Genomic DNA, 21,387 nt, shown 5'->3' on the forward strand with positions numbered 1-21,387 from the left:
ACAAGTTTCATCTCGCAAAAAAAGAGAGGAAAAAAAACAAGTTTTAATAATGGAAAAAGCAATTCGTATAGAATACTATAACAAGTATTGACGAGCCTGTATAAATATCGGACGCTACGGAGCAAATCAAAACTTCAAACGATTGCTTCTCCTCACGAAGACGACAATCTCACCTTGCAAAGGAGCAACTCGCCATTTAAACCAAAAAATATGCTACAAGCTGCAACCTATGGCTCTTAGGTTTTTTCTCTAGCCACGCTGTTATTTTTGTCAACTCCAGATATGTTCTATGACAAACTTTCCTTGAAGCCTGATAATAGACACAATGTTAAAAGAAGCCCCCACATCCGCCGAGAGCGTCTAGAAGTTACGAAATTGATCGAAAAATACACTGTTGAATTTTATGATGACCTAACAGTCTAGATTTAATGATAAATGAGAGCAACTAAAAAAAATAATATGTGCCATTAGATTTTATGAAGACCTAACTATCTACATTAAATAAATATTAGTTAGAACTAGAATTTATTAACTAGAAAAAAATCTCAATCGAGATAAGAAAAAAATGACTCTTATATACCAAATTAATGTATGTCTCACCATATGACGTTGATGTTTTTTTATCAGTATAGGAGTTCTAATCCGATTTCATGGTCTAATAAATACAATGCTCTCACACAAATAATATAATAAATGTATCTCTGCATCCCAAACTCGGGCTGCCATGTAAAAAGGATAGAAGTTTTTCGTCATGATCATCGGTAGACAGATCAATCCTTAACACATCCGCATTTTTAATTTGCAAGAACACGTAGGTCTTTTCTTAGAGAGCACCAAGCATGTATTGAGTAGTGTACGTGGTGTGTGTGAGTTGTGCTTTGATAGGCATGTTCCGAATATGCTCGGCCAGTCTCATCCGTGTTTAATGCGCGGTCACCATGGGTGCCGGCTTAAGTTCTTATATGATATGACAGTGCTCCCGGTATATTTTAAAAAAAGAAAGAGATCAGTCCTCGACATGTGGGCAATGCACACTCTACTGACTTAATTAGAGACTATAATCATTATTTACTATAAACGTTTGATAGTTTTTTTTGTCTCCCATTACAACACACGTGCATGTTTGCTAGTGCATAATAAAAGATAAAAGTTTCAGTTTTTCCCGGTGACCTACGAAATTTTTTTATCATGACTCATGAACTTTATATCTCTATCCTTCCAAAAGTCTACTTGTATTGAATGAAATAAAAATAATAATATCCTCACCTGCTACCTATAAAAAACCTATATAAGGTTCCCAAAAATCTCATGGATTAATTTTTTTTAGGGGAGATCTCATCGACCCCTAATAATAGAAGGCAAAATTTTAGCCTCTTTTTGTCTGGGCCGTTTTTCGTCTGGCCCATTCTATTTTGACCTAAGGGTCTGGCCCACTCACTCGCTTTTGTCTAGCCCAACCATCCGCCTCGCTCGCGTCCTGCACGTCTGCGCCCCTGTTCTTCTCCTCGGCTCCTCGCACACGGCGGAGCGCATCGGACCCGACGGTTCGCATTGTGCGACGCCCGGGAGCTGGCGGCACAGAAGAAAGGGAGAAAGCGATGGTCGGCGACGCAGGGGATTTTTAAGTTTTTGCCAGAGTTACGGATGGCACTCCTCCGTTTGCCAGTTTTATACGACCATCTACATATTTGCCACACAAAACAGTAAAACTCCTAAATATTTGCCACTTTCGCTGACGTGGCACTCCACGTAGTCAGCCAGCGTGGCAGTGCTCTCAAGACCTTTGCTGCTTCTCTCTCCCTTCACTTGGTGACATGTGGGCCCCACCAGTCAGGTCCTCCTTCAACCTCCAGCATCAGCCATCAACACGTAGGCTCATCCCTCTGCGCCTCCTCGGTCATGGCCGGAGCAGCGAAGCGCGTGCAGGCAAGGGCGTTCGTGCGTGCAGCCCATGGGGTGCATCTGTGCGTGCGATTGAGTTCGACATGAGCAGGAACGGAGGATGGGGTGGCTGCAGAGTCCGGTGCAATTTCGACATGGGCAGCGGTCAGCTACGGAGACGGTAGACTCGGGCATGGCAGCGGGGGGAGGGTGGAGCAGCTCCGGCGGCCCTAGGAAGGGCTCCGCAACTGCAGCGGACTCTGTGCTTGCGCGTTGAGCCTGCACGGGAGGCGCAGGGGGAGGTAGGACGGCGGGCTACGCGTCGGGTGGTGCGGGAGGCCTACGCATCGGCGCGATGCTGGAGGGGGACACGGCGGGCTGTAGGCGAGAACGATGCGGGGGCTGCGAAGCTCCGACGCCGACGGTCACCATCACCGGCACGCTCGCGAAGCTCCACTCAGATGTGGATGAAAGGGTGCGGTGGCGTGCGGGAGGCCCATGCACACGCGGGCCTAACGACGCCGGAGTCGAACACGGCATAGGCGGCGAACGCGTTGTGCAGCACACGGAGTCCCTCCAGCGCCGGGCAGCAGCGATGGTTTCTGGCGGCGGCGCCCGGCAGCGCGGCTGTGTCTGCGAGTTGTGGCGGTTGGAGAGGTTGAAGGAGACCGCCGACCCTGGCATGACGCGCAGTGCCCTGGGCGACCTAGGCGCGTGCAACCTTGGCGCGCGGCAGCCTGGGTGGCCTCGGCACGTGCGGATGGCAATAAGTGGCGCGTGCTCGCCTCCTTGTTGGCCAGAGGTTGAAGATGAACCTGACTTATGGAGCCCACATGTCAACGAGTGGATGAAGAGAAGTAGCGGTGGTCTTGAGAAGCACTGCCACGTTGGCTGACTACGTGACGTGCCATACCAGTGAAAATGATAAATACATAGAAGTGTTTCGTATAGCAAATATGTAGTTGTCCATATAAAAATGATAAAAATATGTAGCTGTGCATGTAAAAGTGGCAAACGGAGAGAAGTACCATCCCTAACCATGGCAAAAACGCGAAAACTTAAAAATCCCCAGCGGCACGGGCACACGGCAGCCTCGCCCTCGGCATCTCCGCGAGCCTCGCGGGCACAGCGGCACGTGGGCCAGGGGCGAGGCCCTGTGCGTGCGCGGCTGCGGCGCTGCGCCCAGCCTAGCCCGAGCGGCCGGCGCCCGCTGGCGGCATCGACGTCGCGACGGCCTGGGTTCGGCCCTCTCCCTTGGCGCAACGGCCGCACAGCAGCACATGGCCTTGATGCGAATGCCCCGTCCTTTGCGTCTTGCCGCTCGAGTTGGCTCCTTCTCCGTATCTGCTTCGCCTCCAGAGACCGTGTGTCATACACTCATACGCCGCTGTCGCTGCTCTGCGTGCACGTGATGGACTGCTGCAGACCTGATCCTACGTAGGAACCAAAGCTCTCGGCCTCGTGCTTGGCCTTATTGATGCTGCCCACTTCAATCCTTGCAGCGCTGTCGCACAATGGCACAAGTCGCTGCAGTAGTCCGCTGCCTTTGCAGCTCCTCCACGGTGGGCGCGACAACCTTGGACCGGCACACCTTGGTGAGATCAAGGCGAGGGAGAGCACCCAGCCACCTGCTCCAAGCCTGGTAGAGTTCACATGGACTACTCTTCTGGGTTTCCTTGCGAGCATCATCTTGGTGTATTTAGTTCAGGAAGGAAATTCATTGGAAGTTTTTTCACCCTTTTTTCATCCAGTTTCATGGATCCGTTAAGAAAATCACACCAATAATTGCAAGGCTTGTGCTTCTACTGGACAGCCCGAGTGGAGATGATTATGTGTTGTTCGCTCATGATCTGAAAACTGGAAAGGTAAAACTTTGCATGAGGGTGTTTTGTACTTTGAGAGACATGGAAGCAATGATAGATTCTAACTTGTTCTATTGCCTTTCAGTTATGCACTCTATGACACTGATGGATGTCAAAGTGCCACAAGAGTTAGTAGAAAAACATTGGGAAGGTGTTTGAGACCATACTCCCCCTCCTTACAATTAGCAGTATGTTGGTGCTTGTTGATTTTAGGTAGTTTCTTCAATTTGATTTTTAATTCACCCTGATAGCTCTGTGCACAGACTGGCAAATTTACAGACCCACCGCAATTGTTATGGATTGAAATCCTCACAGGTTTGTACTATTCAATTTCTGCCTTTGTGCAGCACAAACATACCAGTCATTTTAATTGGGTTTTCCATGTGTTTACAATAGGCAAGGATCGCCCATCAGAATTGTGGGTAGAGAAAAAACAAGGCCATATTGGTAGTTTGCCTACCCTGTTGAGGATTGTTTCTGCTAGATAGGAGAGCCAACCTATTGTTTAAGCATTGTTGCAATGGTAACTATACTACTGCGACTCTAGCTACTATATGTTTTTTTTTAATATTTTGTTGTCCCCCTGAATCTAGGATTGTTACTATGATGACTACTAAGACTACACCAACTACTACAGACTACAGTGTTTCTATAGTCTAGGATTCTTATTACTACGCTTGTATGATCAGTTATACCTGGTGATTGATTTGCTTCCTCTAGCTATATGATTTTAATATTTTGTTTTTTTATCACAATCAAATTATCTAGACTTGGTCCCATCTTGTGGAGGTGGTGTTCCTCAAGGTGGTTCAGATGATGCACTGCTAGAATTTCTGAAATTGGTGGTGAACTACTACTGGGTGTTATGAGGTTCAGATGGTTAAAGCATTTGATGCAGTATTAATCAATTCAAGGAATAACCATTTTACGCTTCTGATGGAAAGTATCAAGTAAATAATAAAGTCTTAATTAAACCATAAGGACATATTTTTTTTGTTCTTTGTGTCGATTAATTTACATCTTGGATTCATTGTATAGTATGCTACCTATTACATGTGGAAGTTTCAGTCATATACATGACACTAGGTATCTGATGGTGGTAAAGGGGTGAATGGCCGTCTGCTAAAGGAGGCCTCGGACTTTGTAGGATTCCTGGTGCTTGGAGAATAAGGGGGACTTTGTAGGGAGGTGGCTAGAGATTCCTCAAAAGCACGAGGATGCTTTCGACTGCCATCCATCTTCCTATCGGCAACCACGGTCGCCCCAGTACACCTAATAATCTAGAGGATTTCCATGAGAGTCGAGGAGGTGGAGGGAGCTGTGCAGCAAGGGAAAAGAGGTGAGACTGTGAGAGGAGGACGATGAGCAGTGCTGGTGGTTACTTCTTCCTCGGCAGCAAGTCCCAGCATAGCAGCACCTCCCATGTACAGTTGTTGACGCCAACGTTTGCCAATCCCCAACTATGATTGTTTGTCGCTTTCTCCCCTCAATATGCTTTGCTTGCTTCTGCTTCTGCTTCTGCTCCTGCTTGACCCAATCTATCCATGAGTGTGATGCGTGTGCAGGTTGGTAGTTGTAATGAAATGTTTGGAATATTCTTAGTTTGGTAACTTCATAAGATTTGGGTAATTTACTTAAGACCCAATAATTAGATTTGCATTGTGCTGCGCAGTGAAGAATGTCCCGCACAAGCATATTGTTGTGTCCTTTTGAAGATGTCATAAAAACTGCAAGAGTGCAGCTAACTTTCTGTTTTTTCCAAAAACAAATTCTATTTTTCTCGGTGGTATTCTAAACGCTAAACGGTAAACAGTCGCTTACCTACCGTTTAACTCATTATTCGGGCAAAACGAGTGTTTAAACGGGGAAAACAACCATTTAAACAGTCAAAACAACCGATTAAACGGAACGGTATACCACCCGTGTAGCGTTTAAACGGTGTGTAAACGGGTTAAATGGCCGTTTAGACGAACAATGGCTTTTTCTTTTTGTTTAAAATTTTTCCATGTTCCAGTAGTTTTTTCGTTCATGCTTGTGTTCATTTTAATATTTCTATGTGTCTTTTTTATCTTTCTTTTTTTTAAACCGCCAGGTTATCATATAATAGGTTATATGTGTAAAGTTCATAAGCAGTACGTTCTGTTGCAACGCACGGACATATTTCCCAGTCGATTAATAATGCCTCGCTGGAGGGAAAAGGTACTGTAGAATAGAAGGAACGGAAATACCCCGATGTCTTCGACTTTGAGTGCCGGATGGGTTTGGTTAGGCCTCTACAAGGCCCAGGGTCATGACGCCCTCAGGTCTGGGTTGGACCGAGCCCAACGACGAAACGGCATTTTACTTTTTTTTTTCTCTCTCCCCCTTTTCTTGGAGGAAGCCACGACCGGCGGCGTCGCTGGGACGCCGAGTCGCCGACGCCGCCCAACACCCCGCTCCATCCCAGTCCATGTGGCCCTAGCCGTGGGCTAAGCATCACGCCACCCGCAGCTCACCGAATCGAGCGTAGCGCCGGAGAAAACTGGACGCTAGCGCCGGCCTCCGTCCAAATCGAGCAGCGGCGCGCCCACATCGGGGCTCAGGCAGCGGCTCGGTCACATCGAGGAGAGGGCCACTGTCCACTGGGGGCGGCGCGGCGCCAAATCGAGGAGGGGTCGACAGGGCCTGGGCTTCCGGGCGGACGGCGCCGGTGCGCCGCGTGGGCGCGGCCAGGCGGACAGCCGCAGCCGCTCCTGACCTCCTGCGCTGCTGCAACAGCACACAGGGCATGGCGCATGGCGGCACAAGTACAGCCGCACAGGCGCTAAGTGCCTGAGGCGCACGACAGTGATTAAAAAAAACGTAATACAGCCAGTAGGTTGTTCCAGTACTTGAATCTTGCAATTCCGATTTTGCATAGTTCCATTCAATTCCGATTTTGCATAGTTCCATAGTTATTTGTTTGTGGCTTTGTAGCAACTAACAAGCAGTTTGTTTTACTTGTGTTTTATTCTGAATTTTGTAGACAGACCATTAGACAACGAAGAAGATAAATAAAGACACTGAAATCCTTTTCTGTCTTGCTCCTACACCTATTGTAGTATTGTACAACCAAGCCAACCTTCTGTTTCTGTATAAGCGAAATCAGAATTATAGTAGAAGAACCAGAATTAGTAGGAACGACATCTAGCAATGCAAATGTCGGTGCAACCGAAATCAGTAGGAATAAGATATATGATCCTAATGTACTAAATGATCCTCATGTTGTTCCACATTAAGTTTTTACCGAGTTCGTTATACAATTATGCTTGGATTTGAGATATCTACTAAATTATGCATTTTATCCCTCACTTTTTGTGAACCAACAGTATGTGGGCCTGGTTTGGGTCGCTTAGGCGCTTAGGTAGTGGCCTTAGGTGTCAAGATTCACCAACTCCGCCATGGAGTGCATCCCTGCCATGTGAGAATTTTGGCATCTGTCAAGCTTCTAGGGTTGTGACGAATGTGCTATAGATGTCGATTAGGCGCTACCAAATATGCAGAAGATGATGATCTGATTTTTTTTTCTACAAGGATCGACATGGTACTCATCTAATCTAACTTCCCGTTGCTGACAGGGCTGCCCTCTCGCCAGAGCCGGTGATACCCAGGCTCTGATTGGTTCCAGGTTACCCTAATTCCAGTGGCAAGCGATCATACTGCGAGGCTCCACTCAGCTTGAATAGTTGCTGATTTTGGCTTGTGCTCGTAGCCTCCTTTGCCGTGCCAAAGCTCAACCAAGATGTTCCCGTGGGAAATGGATGTTGATGGACAGTCGAGCGGACCTCTGGGACAGATGGAAGACCTGGTACTGTGCGCCTTCAAAGCTTTTACTTGTGCTTAGTGAAATAGTGGAGTGAATATTGCTTTGCTGTTGCTGAATTTCCTTTTCGGTTGTCATGCTAGTGGCTGCTGGTATTGCTAATTGAGTTGCTCAGTGAGGAATGAACTAATGCTATGCAGATAGTAGTTCCCGGAAGCTGTGATGCTATCGTTCTTCCCTATGTTTGGAATGTATATTTTGTTGTTCAATCAGACCATGATTCGTTTGTTATATAGAGTAGGTCATGATTGCTTGCAGAGTATGGAACAGTGTCACTGTGTCAGTTCACCACATTGGCTACTAGTTGTGTTGCTAACTTGTTATAGCATGAAGAAGCAATGCCTACATCAAACTGCAAGTTTTTTTTTTTTGAATTATTTGGACATTGCCACCTTGTGATGGGGGATTGGAGAGATGAAAAGTGTAGAATAACACCGCACACCCTAATCAGGGGGGGTGGCCTTCATTATATAGCCTAATAGGCTAGGGTTACAATGTACACAGGCCAATGGGCCATACGCCCAATATGGGCTTATTATATTCTAACACCCTCCCTCAGTCTAAGCGGGAGTGTCACGAACACAAAGACTGGACCTAAAGTCAGTGAACAATTGTACAGGTAACCCTTTGGTCATAATGTCCGCGAACTGATGAGATGAGGGAACATGGAGCACCCGAACCTGTCCCAAAGCAACCTTCTCACGGACAAAGTGAATATCTATCTCAATATGCTTCGTGCGACGATGATGAACTGGATTGGCGGTCATGTAGACAGCACTAACATTGTCGCAGTAGACGATCGTCGCCGAAGAGATGGGTGCGTGGAGCTCCTGAAGTAACTGACGAAGCCAACAAGTCTCAGCCACAGCGTGTGCAACAGCACGATACTCAGCCTCCGCACTCGAACGAGAGACCGTAGTCTGTCGTTTAGAGGACCAAGAGACTAAGTTGTCGCCGAGGAAGACGCAGTACCCTGAAGTGGAGCGCCGAGAGTCAGGACAGCCAGCCCAATCAGCATCGGAGTAGGCAGTCAAGCTTGTGATGCTGCCAGTGCCGATGTGCAGCCCGGTGGACAGGGTGCCTTTAACATACCGCAGAACACGCTTGAGCATCGCAAGATGAGGCTCTCGCGGGTCGTGCATGAAGAGGCAAACCTGCTGAACGGCATAGGCAAGATCCGGACGAGTCAGCGTGAGGTACTGTAGAGCACCGGCGAGGCTGCGGTACTGAGTGACATCCGCCACCGGAGCGCCGTCCATAGCTGAGAGCTTGGCCTGAGTGTCAACAGGAGTCGCCGTAGAGTGACACTCAGCCATGCCGGCGCGCTGGAGTAGGTCCACAGCGTACTGGCGCTGAGACAAGAAGAGGCCAGCAGTAGAACGCGTGACAGAGATCCCGAGGAAGTGATGAAGGTCCCCGAGATCTGTCATGGCGAACTCGGAATGAAGGAGCTCGGTGATGCGACGAAGAAGCGTAGTCGACGAGGCTGTCAGAATGATGTCGTCGACGTAGAGCAGCAAGTAGGCGATGTCGGCACCCGCTTTGTAAACAAAGAGGGACGTGTCGGAGGTCGAAGCAGTGAAGCCGGACCGCTGAATGAAGCCGGAGAACCGCTGGTGCCACGCCCTGGGCGCCTGCTTGAGTCCATACAAGGACTTTTGCAGGAGACAGACGTGGTCGGGAGCCGCCGGGTCGACGAAGCCGGGCGGCTGCTGGCAGTAGACGGTCTCGTTCAGATGGCCATGAAGAAAGGCGTTCTTCACGTCCAGCTGATGGATCGGCCAGGAACGAGAGGCGGCGATGCTGAGGACGACCCGGATGGTGGCCGGTTTGACAACCGGACTGAACGTCTCGTCGTAGTCGATGCCGTACTGCTGCGAGAACCCACGAACGACCCATCTGGCTTTATGACGAGCCAGAGAGCCATCAGCATGATACTTGTGCTTGAAGACCCACTTGCCGGTGATGACGTTGGCTCGAGGCGGTCGAGGAACGAGACGCCAGGTGCCATTGTCCATGAGCGCCTTGTATTCTTCAGCCATCGCCGCACGCCAATTCGCATCGGCGAGCGCGGCGCGAGAGTTGCCTGGCAACGGAGAAGCCGGACCGGAGGCCGCTGCGGTGAAGCCATACCGCTGCATGGGCGGCGGCAGGGAACCCGTCTGGGAACGAGTCGCCCGCGCAGGAGGCTCCTGCGGTGCTGGAGCCTGGGGCAGCACTGCCTGCTGCAGTGGGGCCGAAGGTGCCGCCGCTGCCTGCTGCAGTGGGACCGAAGGTGCCGCCGGCGGCGGAGCTGAACGACGACCGTAGTGGATGCCGAACCGCTGCCGGGCAGGGGCAGGGGCGACAGCAGCTGCTGGTGGAGGAGGTGCTGGAGCCGCGGCCTGCCGAGGAGGAGCCGCGGCCTGCCGAGGAGCCGAGGGCAGCCGGTGAGCAGCTCCATGCCACAGGATGGCAGGGTCGAGTCCGACGGGATCGCCGGCATCACCAGCGTCGTCTGAGCCAGACGAGGCAGGCGCCACCGAGGTCCGCGAGTGCCGAACGTCTGAGGTAGACGGGGCCGGCGCGGGAAGTAAGTCCTGTAACAAAAAATCAAGAGAATCCGGTCGAGGCTTGGAGGCCGCAAACGGAAAGTGAGTCTCATCAAAGATGACGTGTCGCGAGATGATAATCTTGCGAGTGGAGAGGTCAAGACACCGGTAACCCTTCTGTGATGGAGGGTAACCGAGGAAGACACATGCCGTGGAGCGAGGAGACAGTTTGTGGCGAGTCGTGGCACTAAGGTTGGGGTAGCATAGGCAGCCAAAAACCCTGAGGATGGAGTAGTCTGGCATCTTGTGGTGGAGAAGATGATATGGTATACCGTTATTTTTGGACGAGGATGGCCGCCGGTTCGTGAGGAACACAGCGGTGTAGAGAGCTTCGATCCAATAGGATGGAGGCATGGCGGCATGAATCAGAAGCGTGCGAACACCATTGTTCAGAGTCCGGAGCATGCGCTCAGCCTTGCCATTCTGAGCGGATGTGTAGGGGCACGAGGTGCGAAGGAGAATGCCACGGCCAGCCAAGAAGGTGGCGGTGGCATTGTTGAGGAACTCGGTGCCATTATCTGCCTGAAAACAGCGGACAGAAAAACTGAACTGTGTGTGAGCGTAAGCAACAAATTGAACAATGTGTTCATGAACTTCAGATTTATGACGAAGAGGGAACGCCCAGCAATAATGTGTATAATCATCAACTAACACAAGATAAAATTTATAACCAGAAATACTCGCAACTGGAGAGGTCCAAACATCACAATGAACAAGTTCAAAAGGTGCTGATGTACTAGAGACCGAACTAGCAAAAGGCAGCCTAGCATGTTTACCGAGCTGGCAAGCATGACAAATGCGGCGAGCTGCTTTATTACACTGGATAGCTGATAGCTTATTTAGAGTAGCGACGACAGCAGGGGCAGGATGACCAAGGCGGGAGTGCCACAGCTCCGGGGAGACGACAGCGACGTGACAGCGAGGTGGCATGCGATGTGGAATGGTGTAGAGGTCCCCATGGCTATTGCACCGAAGGAGGACTGTCTTGGTCTTGAGATCCTTAACAGAAAAACCAGAGGCGTCAAACTCAATTGAACAATTATTGTCGCGAGTAAGCTGTCGAACAGATAACAGGTTACGGGTGAGGTGCGGAGCGACAAGAACATTATCAAGATGAAAGGAACGATCAGCTATTTGTAAGGAAGATGTGCCACGACTAAAGACAGGAATAGATTGCCCGTTACCAACCGTAATGGAGGACGGTGGTGACGGGAGACGGGAAAGAAGTATACCGTCGTTGGAGGACATGTGGGATGTCGCTCCGCTGTCCATGACCCAGGGGGAAGACCCCTGAACCGCCATCTGATTGAGGGCGGCAATCAGGCTGGTCGCGTCCCAGGAGCCGTACCCGTACCCTGGCGACGCGGTGGAGTACTGGGCCGGCGCGAAGGCAGTGTGCGCCTGCGGAGGGGGGGGCGGCGGTGGAGGAGGCACGGATGGCGCGCCCCACTGCTGCTGCTGAGGAGGCCACTGCTGGACGGGCCAAGGGTTATAGCAGACCCAAGGACCGGCCGGCTGAGGAGCCTGACGTCCGCCTGGAGCGCCCTGGTTGGCGCCATGCTGCTGGTTGCGCCCGCCGCCTCCGTTGTTGCCGTTGCCGCCACGTCCTCCTTTGCCCTTGCCCCCCTTGCCCTTGCCACCACACCCACGGTTGGATGACGCGGGAGTGGGCCGGCAGGATGGCGAAGTGCAAGAGGAGGTGGAGGAGGCGACGAGTGCTGATGCCGAAGCCTCCTTGCCCTCGGAGCCGAGGCGAAGCTCCTTGACACGGAGCATGTTGGTGGCAGCCTTGAAGTCCGGGAGCGGCGACGTGTTGGCGATGATGTCGGCGGTGGTGGCGAAGCGAGGATTGATGCCGCGCAGGAGGTTGAGCACAAGCTGCGCGGGAGAGATGGTGTGACCAACCTCCCGCAGGGCGTCAGCAGTATGCTTCATCTGCTGGGCGTAGGCATCGACCGAGAGATCACCCTGTAGCATGCTGTGGAACTCCTGCCCAAGGATGACAGCGCGAGGCTCCTTGTTCGCTTGGAACAGGGCCTCGATGGAGACGTACAGGGCACGCGCGTCTTGATCAGGCTCCATGGCGAGGTCGAGGACGGTGTCGTCGCAGGAGCCGTACATCCAGCCACGGATGCAAGCGTCGGGCTGAGACCACGTGGGATCAGCCGGGCGTGCAGCCTCCGTGCCATCGATGTGGCCGAGCAGCCCATACTTGGCGCAGAGGGCGGTGAAGAACGCCTTCCACTTGGAGTAATTGGGGCGCTCGAGGCTAAGGGCGATCGGGACGTGCTGCTTGACGTTGACGGCGGCATAGGCGGCGTAGAAGGCAGGGGCGATGCCGTCCCCCATGGCGCCGGAGGTTCCGGAGCCGAGAACACCGGAGGTAGCAGAGGAAAGCGTCGAGGACGTCATGACGAAGTCGACGCGCGCGGCCTGTTCGCTAGAAGCAGGGGCGCGGGTGGCAGCGGCCTGTGCGGCGCGACTCGCGTCGGGCGGCAGAGGCGGCGGCCTGCAGGTGCGTCGCGCGGCTGAAGGCAGCAGCGAGCGGCGCGGCCTGAGCGACGCGGTGAATCGCGCGCGGAGGCAGCAGCGGCTGGAGCGGGCTAGCGCGGCAGCGGCTGGAGGGGCGCGCGGGCAGAGGCGGCGGCAGCCCGGCAGCGGCTGGAGGGGCGCGCGTGGCGGAGGCGGCGGCAGCCCTGTGGTGCGGTGGCGCGTCCCCTCGAGAAGGAACACGGGCAGCGGAAAAGGAAAGGGAAGACCCGGGATCAGGCCCCCAGAACTCGTGATACCATGTAGAATAACACCGCACACCCTAATCAGGGGGGGTGGCCTTCATTATATAGCCTAATAGGCTAGGGTTACAATGTACACAGGCCAATGGGCCATACGCCCAATATGGGCTTATTATATTCTAACAAAAAGCCACACAAACAATGATCTCTTTGTTATACACGGGAATTCCATTTTCTTCAACCCATCCATTTTCTATTTTGGTTGAAGCTAGATTATTAGAATCAATAGCACACAGTGAAATGAAATATAGTTTTATTTATATTGCATCTTGCATTACATTTGTTCAATTGTTCTAGAATTAGATAATAAAAGGAAGAGTAAATTTATTGTTTATTGGTTCATTTCCAAACCAGCTCTTTTGTTTGTGAAATCAACTGCTTAATGCCTACAATACATTTTTGTTGTGATCTTAAGTGTTCTTACGATTAATATCGAGCGCCAAAGTATTATGGTCGAACTAATATCTTCCTGTAGTGGATATGTTTACTAGGTATCTATTTTCGGTTAGGTTGGAGCTTTTTGTTGGCGTTATCAGTTGCCTAGGACCTAAAGAAACACCATGTGATAATGGTTGTAGCTTGTAAATTATGACCTAAGGTAATTTTGAACTCAACAAATGAAAAAAAAAACATTCCTATCTATATGCCAAAATAATGGTGGATTGCTTTATGCGCTACTTTTGGCACTAGTCTTAGCAGACTTAGAGCTCTGCCACTGGTTTATACGTCACAGATGTTGCTATCCAACCTTGCTTCTTCTGGGATCAAAGTGTGTAGTGTGACAATCTTTTAAGTAGATGTATATTGTTCAAACATAAGAGAAATGTACTGCTGCTAACTTGGTAAGAATAGCATAGTCCAGTTAGTGCAGTAGTACTGCTGACTAACCTTTAGTCCATGTTTCCTTGCACAATTATGTTTGTCGTATAATATGGTCTATCAAACTGTTTTGCAGGAAAAAATTTCATCAGAGAATGAGAGTTGTGGCATTTGTAGAGACATCATCATCGACAGAGGAGTCTTGGATTGTTGCTCACACTAGGTAGGTCTTCGATTGCATATTTGTAGTTTCTAGGATTTGATTCATCACCTCCTGTTAGTACATATTGCATTAAGTTCTTCAGGATCAACATTGTTTAACTACTTGGGGACTTGGAATATATATTATTGGCAGATCATATTCGATAATAAAATCTGTAGTCCTGATACCTAAGCTAAGCTTGTCATTCTCATTTGATCCTGCGCTGTCTGTGGCTATAATCCACCGTTACTTGCTTATTTCAGTTCTTTGTCTTGCCTATTACATTTGAATGGTCAAACACTTCAGTTCCAAATGATGTTCCTGTCTGCTAGAGTTGCATGCTCTTATTTTGGATTAGTAACCATTCATTCTATTCTCTTGGCACTTAATTTATGCAGCATAATATAAGAAGTTTAGAAAAGTACTTGCATTAGCATAAGTACCAATATAGCGCTCCCTCCATTCCAAGTTATAAGATGTTCCAAGTTATAAGATGTTTGGCTTTTCTAGATACATAGCTTTTGCTATGCACTTAGATATACACTATGCCTAGATACATAGTAGAAGTAATGTATCTAGAAAAGCCAAAATGTCATATAATTTGGAATGGAGGAAGTAATTGGTTTCCGAAATTTATGAAAATCCCTTTATAAACTGTAATGTGATGCATAGATATCTGAATTCCAAATGCCAGGTTTTGCTATACATGCATTGACAACTGGGCTGCCATCACAAAGCGGTGCCCCCTTTGCAAAAGTGAATTCCAACACATAACATGCACTCCAGTAAGTAGCAAATATATTTTATTGTCAATCTTTCCTTTGCTGAATTCATAATACCTGTGGAAGAATTCTGTTGTAGAAAAGTTTATCTCAATGTCTCACCTTGGAAGGTAGAATTGCACTAATTGTTTGATATTGCTATTTTATTGGTTAAAAGGTATATGGCACAATTGGAGCTACCGACGAAGATGAATACTCTTTAACCAGGTATAGGCCAATAGCAGCATTTTTTTGTACTTCTGGTATGCGCACATGTTAGTCTAACACTAGTATCCTTAATTGTTTATGTTATATATTCTGCACTCCCCCTGTTTCCTCCTAAGTTCTTAGGCAGCCTATTTCTATCATATGTTTTTGCCTTTTATCTCAGGAGGTTGTGTTTTCATTATCAATAAAAATAGAGGATTGGTTTGAAGTTTTTGAATCACAATACCAGTGAAAGCTTGCCCTTATATCATTTCGAGCAAAGTAACAAAAAATGATATTTGAGTCACCTTACATGTGAAGCAGGAAATTTTTAAGATATACCTGGATGCCTGTGCGTATGCACATCATTTTCATGGGAATTCATGCCATACCATTTTTTCATAATGACTTGATTGTATATTTCTTAATTTATGATTCCTCCAACTTTTTTTTTCCCAACCAATGCTCTAATAAATAAAATTAAAACCATGGCATGCTTCTCGTTGTGCAGCTGTGATGATGATTGGTATGTGCAAGAGGAAAGCAGCACACTTTCCTTCCCATCATACTATATTGATGCAGAAGTAACAATACTCAGATAACACTCATCATCTCCTTCCAAACAATCATACTCCTCTGTCCCACAAAGTTGATTGTGTGGCTTGCTCTGTTTTATCGCATTCACCAGGCAGTAGTTTGTTTGGATGATGGTGATTGCAAGATTCGGAATGGACTTGTGGCAGCTGAGGATGATTCAACTTCAGATACATCTATTGCTTGTGATTCCTGTGATAAATGGTACTTGTTTTTTTGTTATCCTTTATGAAATTATTAATTGGGACTTAGGAACCATATTCCTCTTCTAATTTCATTGATCCTTAACTTTAAACCAGGTATCATGCTATATGTGTGGGGTTCAATCCAGCAATGGCATCTGACAATTCATGGCTCTGCCCAAGGTAATGTGATATCTTCTGACTCTCTTGAATCACCCTTTCCAAAAATTTGCAAGTAGTAATTAGTAATCACGCTGAACTTGCTCAAACTCTTATGATACTGAATTATCGAATTCCATTTATAGATGCAAGTTTAATGAAGTGGAACATGAGGCAGATGTAATCTTGAAGCAAAACTTCAGTGAGGAGTGTGTGATTGGTTCTGATAGGACAGGTACCAATGCATCATTTTCTGGGAGGGTGTCTGTATCTGTTGCTGATGAGGGAGAAACTGCCCTTGTTGTATCAATGGTGGGTGTGCATTCTGAAACTAGGGGTGGTCTATCAGAAGCTTCACTAGGCCTTAAGACCGCACATGAAACATTTAACTGCAGTTCATATCCAAGTCATTCCAAAGATGCCCTTGTTGCAGATGCTAGTTCCCTGTGGAACACAGATATTTTCAGTAGATCCCAGAATAAACCTTCTGAAATAAATGTTGTTCACACTCTTTATTCTGAGCCAACAGAAACATCATTACAATTTTCACCAATACGTGAGCCAGCAACAACCATATTTAGCTCAGAGGAGGGTCACATGTCAACTGAACGGTTCGAAGTACCAAAGCTTGTGTCATCTTGTCCAGTAGTAGATAACAGCAAGGAGGCTAAAAGTACTGTAGAGGAGAATGCAGTGGAGCAAAGCAATAACGAATTATCTCCTGTAATCAAATCTCCACAACCTTTCTCATCAGGTATGTTGTGGTCATTTGCATAATCAGATATGGACATATTGATAGCTTGCTTTATTTGGATATACCAGCCCATGGGTATTACACTAACTGCAACCATGAAAAGTATATATATGTTGATCACTTTGTTTCTTACCATTTGTGAAACTAAGTTACTTCAGCAACTACGACATTTCATGTGGCTATGAGATGGCTGTTGCAATCAAGTTTTCTTATGCTGCATTTTGTTGTGGGGCCAAACTTATGCTCATTGCATTATGCACCCAGAATACATATTCTCTTCTATCAATGCTGCTGCTGGTAAGATTGACTAACATTCATGTGTTTATACAGATGCAGTTCAGCAGATGAAGACTGCACAGAACCTACAGTTGCCACTTAGGTGAAAATCCTCAGGAACTTAGACCTCACTTGTTTCATGTCAGTAGTCCATATCATTTCTGTAAACTTTTTATTTGTTTTTTTTTCAGGCATGATGGGCATTATAGCGATGACATGAAAGAAGAGGAGGACATGGAATCTGGAAATGAAGTGATCCATCCTGCGAAGAAAGCAAAACTGGAAGTGCAAGAGCAGGACATTAATGCAATCGGAAACTCTGGTTTTTCTTCAACACATAGTCATACTACTAGTCCTGCAAAAGCTACCGACGACGATATGTCAGAGTCTGTTGCACAACAGAAATCTATTCCTGATATAATGAGTATTGTTGAAGGTGATGTTTACAGAAGAGATACTGGTAGAGAGCTGGCTAAGCCTGTAGGAAGAAGAGCAGGAGATAAGGCTGGTCCTAGAGTGAAAAAGATCTTCCGAAAGGAAGAAGGAAAAGAATCATCTGCCTTGGTTCAAAAGTTACAGAAAGAGATAAGGGAAGTAGTTAGAGATACAGGCACTAATATACTCGAGAGGGATGGATCCTTTGATGAAAAACTGTTGACTGCATTCCGTGCAGCTATAGGAAAGTCATTGGATGGACCAGTCCGAAGTACTAATACCAACCAATTAATGAGAACAAGGAGGTCATTGCTTCAGAAGGGCAAGAAACGTGAAAACCTGACCAAAAAGTTGTATGGGACATCTACAGGAAGAAGAAGAAGCGATTGGCATCGTGATTGGGAAGTTGAATTCTGGAAATACCGTTGCTCCCCAGGAATAAATCCTGAAAAGATTGAGACACTGCAATCAGTACTTCAGGTACTCAAGAAATCCTCTGAAATGGACAAGGAAAGTGCTAAGGGGAAAAAGGAAGAGAACAACAATTCCATTTTGTCCAGGTTGTATTTAGCTGATGCATCAGTTGTTCCCAGGAAGGATGATATTAGGCCTCTCTCTGCCTTTGCAGGATGTGCGCCATTAGATAAAAGTAGCCAAATTAAAGCTAATGGTAACAAATCTTCTAACATACCTGCAGCAGGCACTGAGACAATGAAAATCAGTTCACCCAGCAGCACTGGGAAAGCATCAAGCTCTTCAATTCTGAATAAAGAAGCATCTAGCAGAAGTGAAAATAGAAATAGCCAGCCCTCCCAGGATAAGAGAAACCAATCTTCTGGTGATATCAAACAGGACAAAAGAAAATGGGCTCTTGAGATCCTGGCAAGAAAAAATGCTAGTTCTGTTACAAGCAAAGAGCAAACTGGAGGCACTGATACTCTCAAGGGAAACTTCCCTCTACTAGTATGTACCATTTTTAAAATATGTTTCTAAAGTTCATTTACAACTCCACAGATACTCATGTACTTGGTTTTCTTAGGCACAACTTCCGATGGATATGAGGCCGCAGCTTGCAGCTGGCAGCAACAAAAAGGTTCCGGTATCAGTTAGACAGGTAATTATATGTTTGGCATTGCCGTATCTTTCAAGATAACCTTGTTTTTAGTTTTTTTTTAAAAAGATAACCTTGTTTTGTCAAAGTCAAACAGCTGTTCAATATAGTTTCTAATGTTTGGTTAGCTGTCCTTTTCTACACCTTGTTGCTAAACTAGATATTTTTACTTTTCAAATAACAGAAAATGGTTTAGTTATTATTTATTAGAGAGAAAATAGAGAAGGATTAACCATTGGATGATAGATTTTACTGAACTGTTAACTGATTGCCAAACATGAGTTTGTCACCACTACTTTTCAATATCAGCTTAAAAAAACCCTGCACCACAACAACCTATAACTGCTCTAAGCATATGTGTGCTTGTATTTTCTTTTAAATCAAGTGTTTATGTCATTAATCAGACTTATGTATCTCAGGCACAACTTCACCGCATTGCTGAGCATTATTTGCAGAAAGCAAATTTGGATGTCATTCGCAGATGTGCAGATACTGAATTGGCCATTGCTGATGCTGTCAATGTAGAAAAGGGTATTTATGAAAGGTCAAATAGCAAATCAATTTATGTGAATCTTTGCTCCCAGGCTACTCGCCAGCATGCCAAGGCAAAATCTGATAACGACACTTCAAGTCTAACCAAAAGGACTGAATCAGGCAGTGATCAGATATCACAGGAGGTTGCATCTGAGGACACCAATGTTAGTGGCAGTGATGTGGAAGAGGCTCTAAACAGAGCAGCCGTCTCCGATCAAAAGAGTGAACTAGGCAGTGATACTGCACCAGGGCATACTGTGCACAAGGATACTGTTAGCTTCAGCAGTGCAGAAGATGCACTAAGAAAAGCAGGCCTCTTTGATTCTCCTCCTAACAGTCCTGACAGAGGGACCACGGAGGTTGAAGGTAACTCTGATTCCATGACAGTTTCTAATTGTCCTACGATTTCACAAAGGAAATATTAATTCTGAAAGATATTCTGTTGGTTAATGCAGGAGAATCCAGGCTAGAGGAGCCGAGCAAAAGCTTGCAGTCAAATCCCGAGGACGTATCCTCACTGAAAGATGATAATTCATCGCTGCCTACTGATCTTGGTGCTGCAAACTGCCAAAGCCTCGACACTATGTGTCAGCAACCTGAACATAATTCTGAGGAACAACAGAAGTTGACAAGCAAGGGAGAAACTGAGGACATGGCAGCAAAGAAAATCAATGCTGCAAACTTGACTGAAGTCGATAGGTGCAGTGAGCGATGTGAAAAATCAAGTGGACCTGGTAAAGAAATTTCAGTTGATTGCAACACGCCTGATAAAGTTCCTGGGCGTGTGGAGGCTTCGAGAGAGATGGAGAAAGCAGCGAGCACTTCACCTAATCAATCTCGCGAGGATGGTTTGACGACAGATGGTGAAGTGATCAGCAAACCAAAGAATTCGGAGCCCTCTAAAGAGAAATCTCGCAGTGACAAACCATCAGTAAACAGCAAAGACCCAAAAGCAGACAAACCAAAACATGCAGCTGAAGGTGTAGATGATCCGAAGAAGCGGGCGCCTGATCAAGCTGGTAAAAATACACCAGATGCCTCAAACTCTACATATAAGAAGGTACCCCACTTATTTGATTGACAACAGTTTTCTTGTAGGTGTCATCCACCAAAATTTTCACTTCATACACGTTTCTTTTCTTTGCATTCTATGTATATAGGTTGAAATGTTCGTGAAAGAGCAGATCAGGCCACTTTGCAAGAGTGGTGTGATCACGGTTGATCAATATAAGTGGGCCGTCGTGAAAACAACTGACAAGGTAATGAGCTTCCACCGTGACGCCAAAAATGCGTACTTTTTGATCAAGGAGGGTGACAAGGTGAAGAAGCTTGCGCTGCAGTACGTTGAGGCATCTCAGCAGAAGATCAGTTGACTCTTTACCGGATTTGTAAAATGTGATGACAATAGCTATTGTTTCCTTCATGCTGGAGCAAGCAATCCATGTAAATGACTGGATGTGGATCACATGGTTAATCGTGTACAGGCGGGCGTAGTTTTACATGTGCATTTTGCACCTGAGGAAACAAGTTCATTTATGACTATTTTGACAGGAACAAGTGCGTCTGGTGAAATTGAAGAATTTTTTCTCGAATCTGACCAGTGATAACTCAAGCTGAATACTCGTAGCGATAGAATTCTTAGCTCATGCCTAATCCGGGACCGTGGGACCGTGAATAGACAATTTCCTTATCTATCTATCTATCGTAGCGATAGAATTCTTAGCTTCCGGCATTTGCGAAGTGGGCTAGGGTGGTAAAATAAGCTGGAGAGACAGTGCAGGATGGGGGTGGTATGTCTGTGGCATGCATGGCTCCTAGGTCGAATGATGGATCATCCGTGGAAGGCTAGAGACTACATTGAGACTTGCGTGTACGCTGATGATTTCGACAGTGTGCATTTGTTGGTCCAACATAGAAAACAAAATGGACGCCTTGAGAATGCATCCCGAGGAAGAACTTTATTAGGAAAACTCAAGATATAGTTACATCAACCACCTTGAGATCACTTCCGACCTCTGCATAAAAGCACACGGTCCATAAAAGTTCTTTCCTTAATATACAAACATACTAGTTATTTGTCCTTTCGCTTGGCTGATAAGTCATGACTAAAAATCAAAGTTTTAAATCTCCGGCTATAGCTGCAGCTATAGCCGGAGATAGCTGCTAGATAAGATGAAAGCTAAGATATTCGACATTTGGCGCTAACAATAGCCAGCAGCTAATAGCCGGAGAAATCCAGATATAGCCGCTAATGGAGCCACATTTTAGCTGCAGCTTAAACTTTGCCGGCCCAGAAAAGTCACCCGCGGCCCAGCTAAAATTTCCTAGGCTCAACTTTTCCCAACCCACCCCCCACACCCCGTAACCCTAGCTTGTAGTCTCGGTC

General features: G+C 47.1%; 1 protein-coding gene across 1 annotated transcript; it reads left to right on the top strand.

Moving 5' to 3' along the window:
• The first annotated feature begins 6,065 nt into the window (after positions 1-6,065).
• Positions 6,066-20,543, top strand: LOC136531017 (uncharacterized protein At4g10930). Its single transcript, XM_066523719.1, has 15 exons — positions 6,066-6,584; positions 7,340-7,569; positions 13,923-14,007; positions 14,682-14,773; positions 14,928-14,977; positions 15,468-15,540; positions 15,645-15,754; positions 15,850-15,915; positions 16,038-16,645; positions 16,976-17,024; positions 17,113-18,319; positions 18,396-18,470; positions 18,887-19,367; positions 19,457-20,061; positions 20,162-20,543. Exons 2-15 carry the CDS (start codon positions 7,504-7,506, stop codon positions 20,372-20,374), a joined length of 3,780 nt encoding a protein of 1,259 aa, XP_066379816.1. The 5' UTR covers positions 6,066-6,584; positions 7,340-7,503; the 3' UTR covers positions 20,375-20,543.
• The last annotated feature ends 844 nt before the right edge of the window (positions 20,544-21,387 follow it).

This window comes from Miscanthus floridulus, unplaced genomic scaffold (assembly GCF_019320115.1).
Source record: "Miscanthus floridulus cultivar M001 unplaced genomic scaffold, ASM1932011v1 fs_262_1_2, whole genome shotgun sequence".
Classification (NCBI taxonomy): Eukaryota; Viridiplantae; Streptophyta; class Magnoliopsida; order Poales; family Poaceae; genus Miscanthus; species Miscanthus floridulus.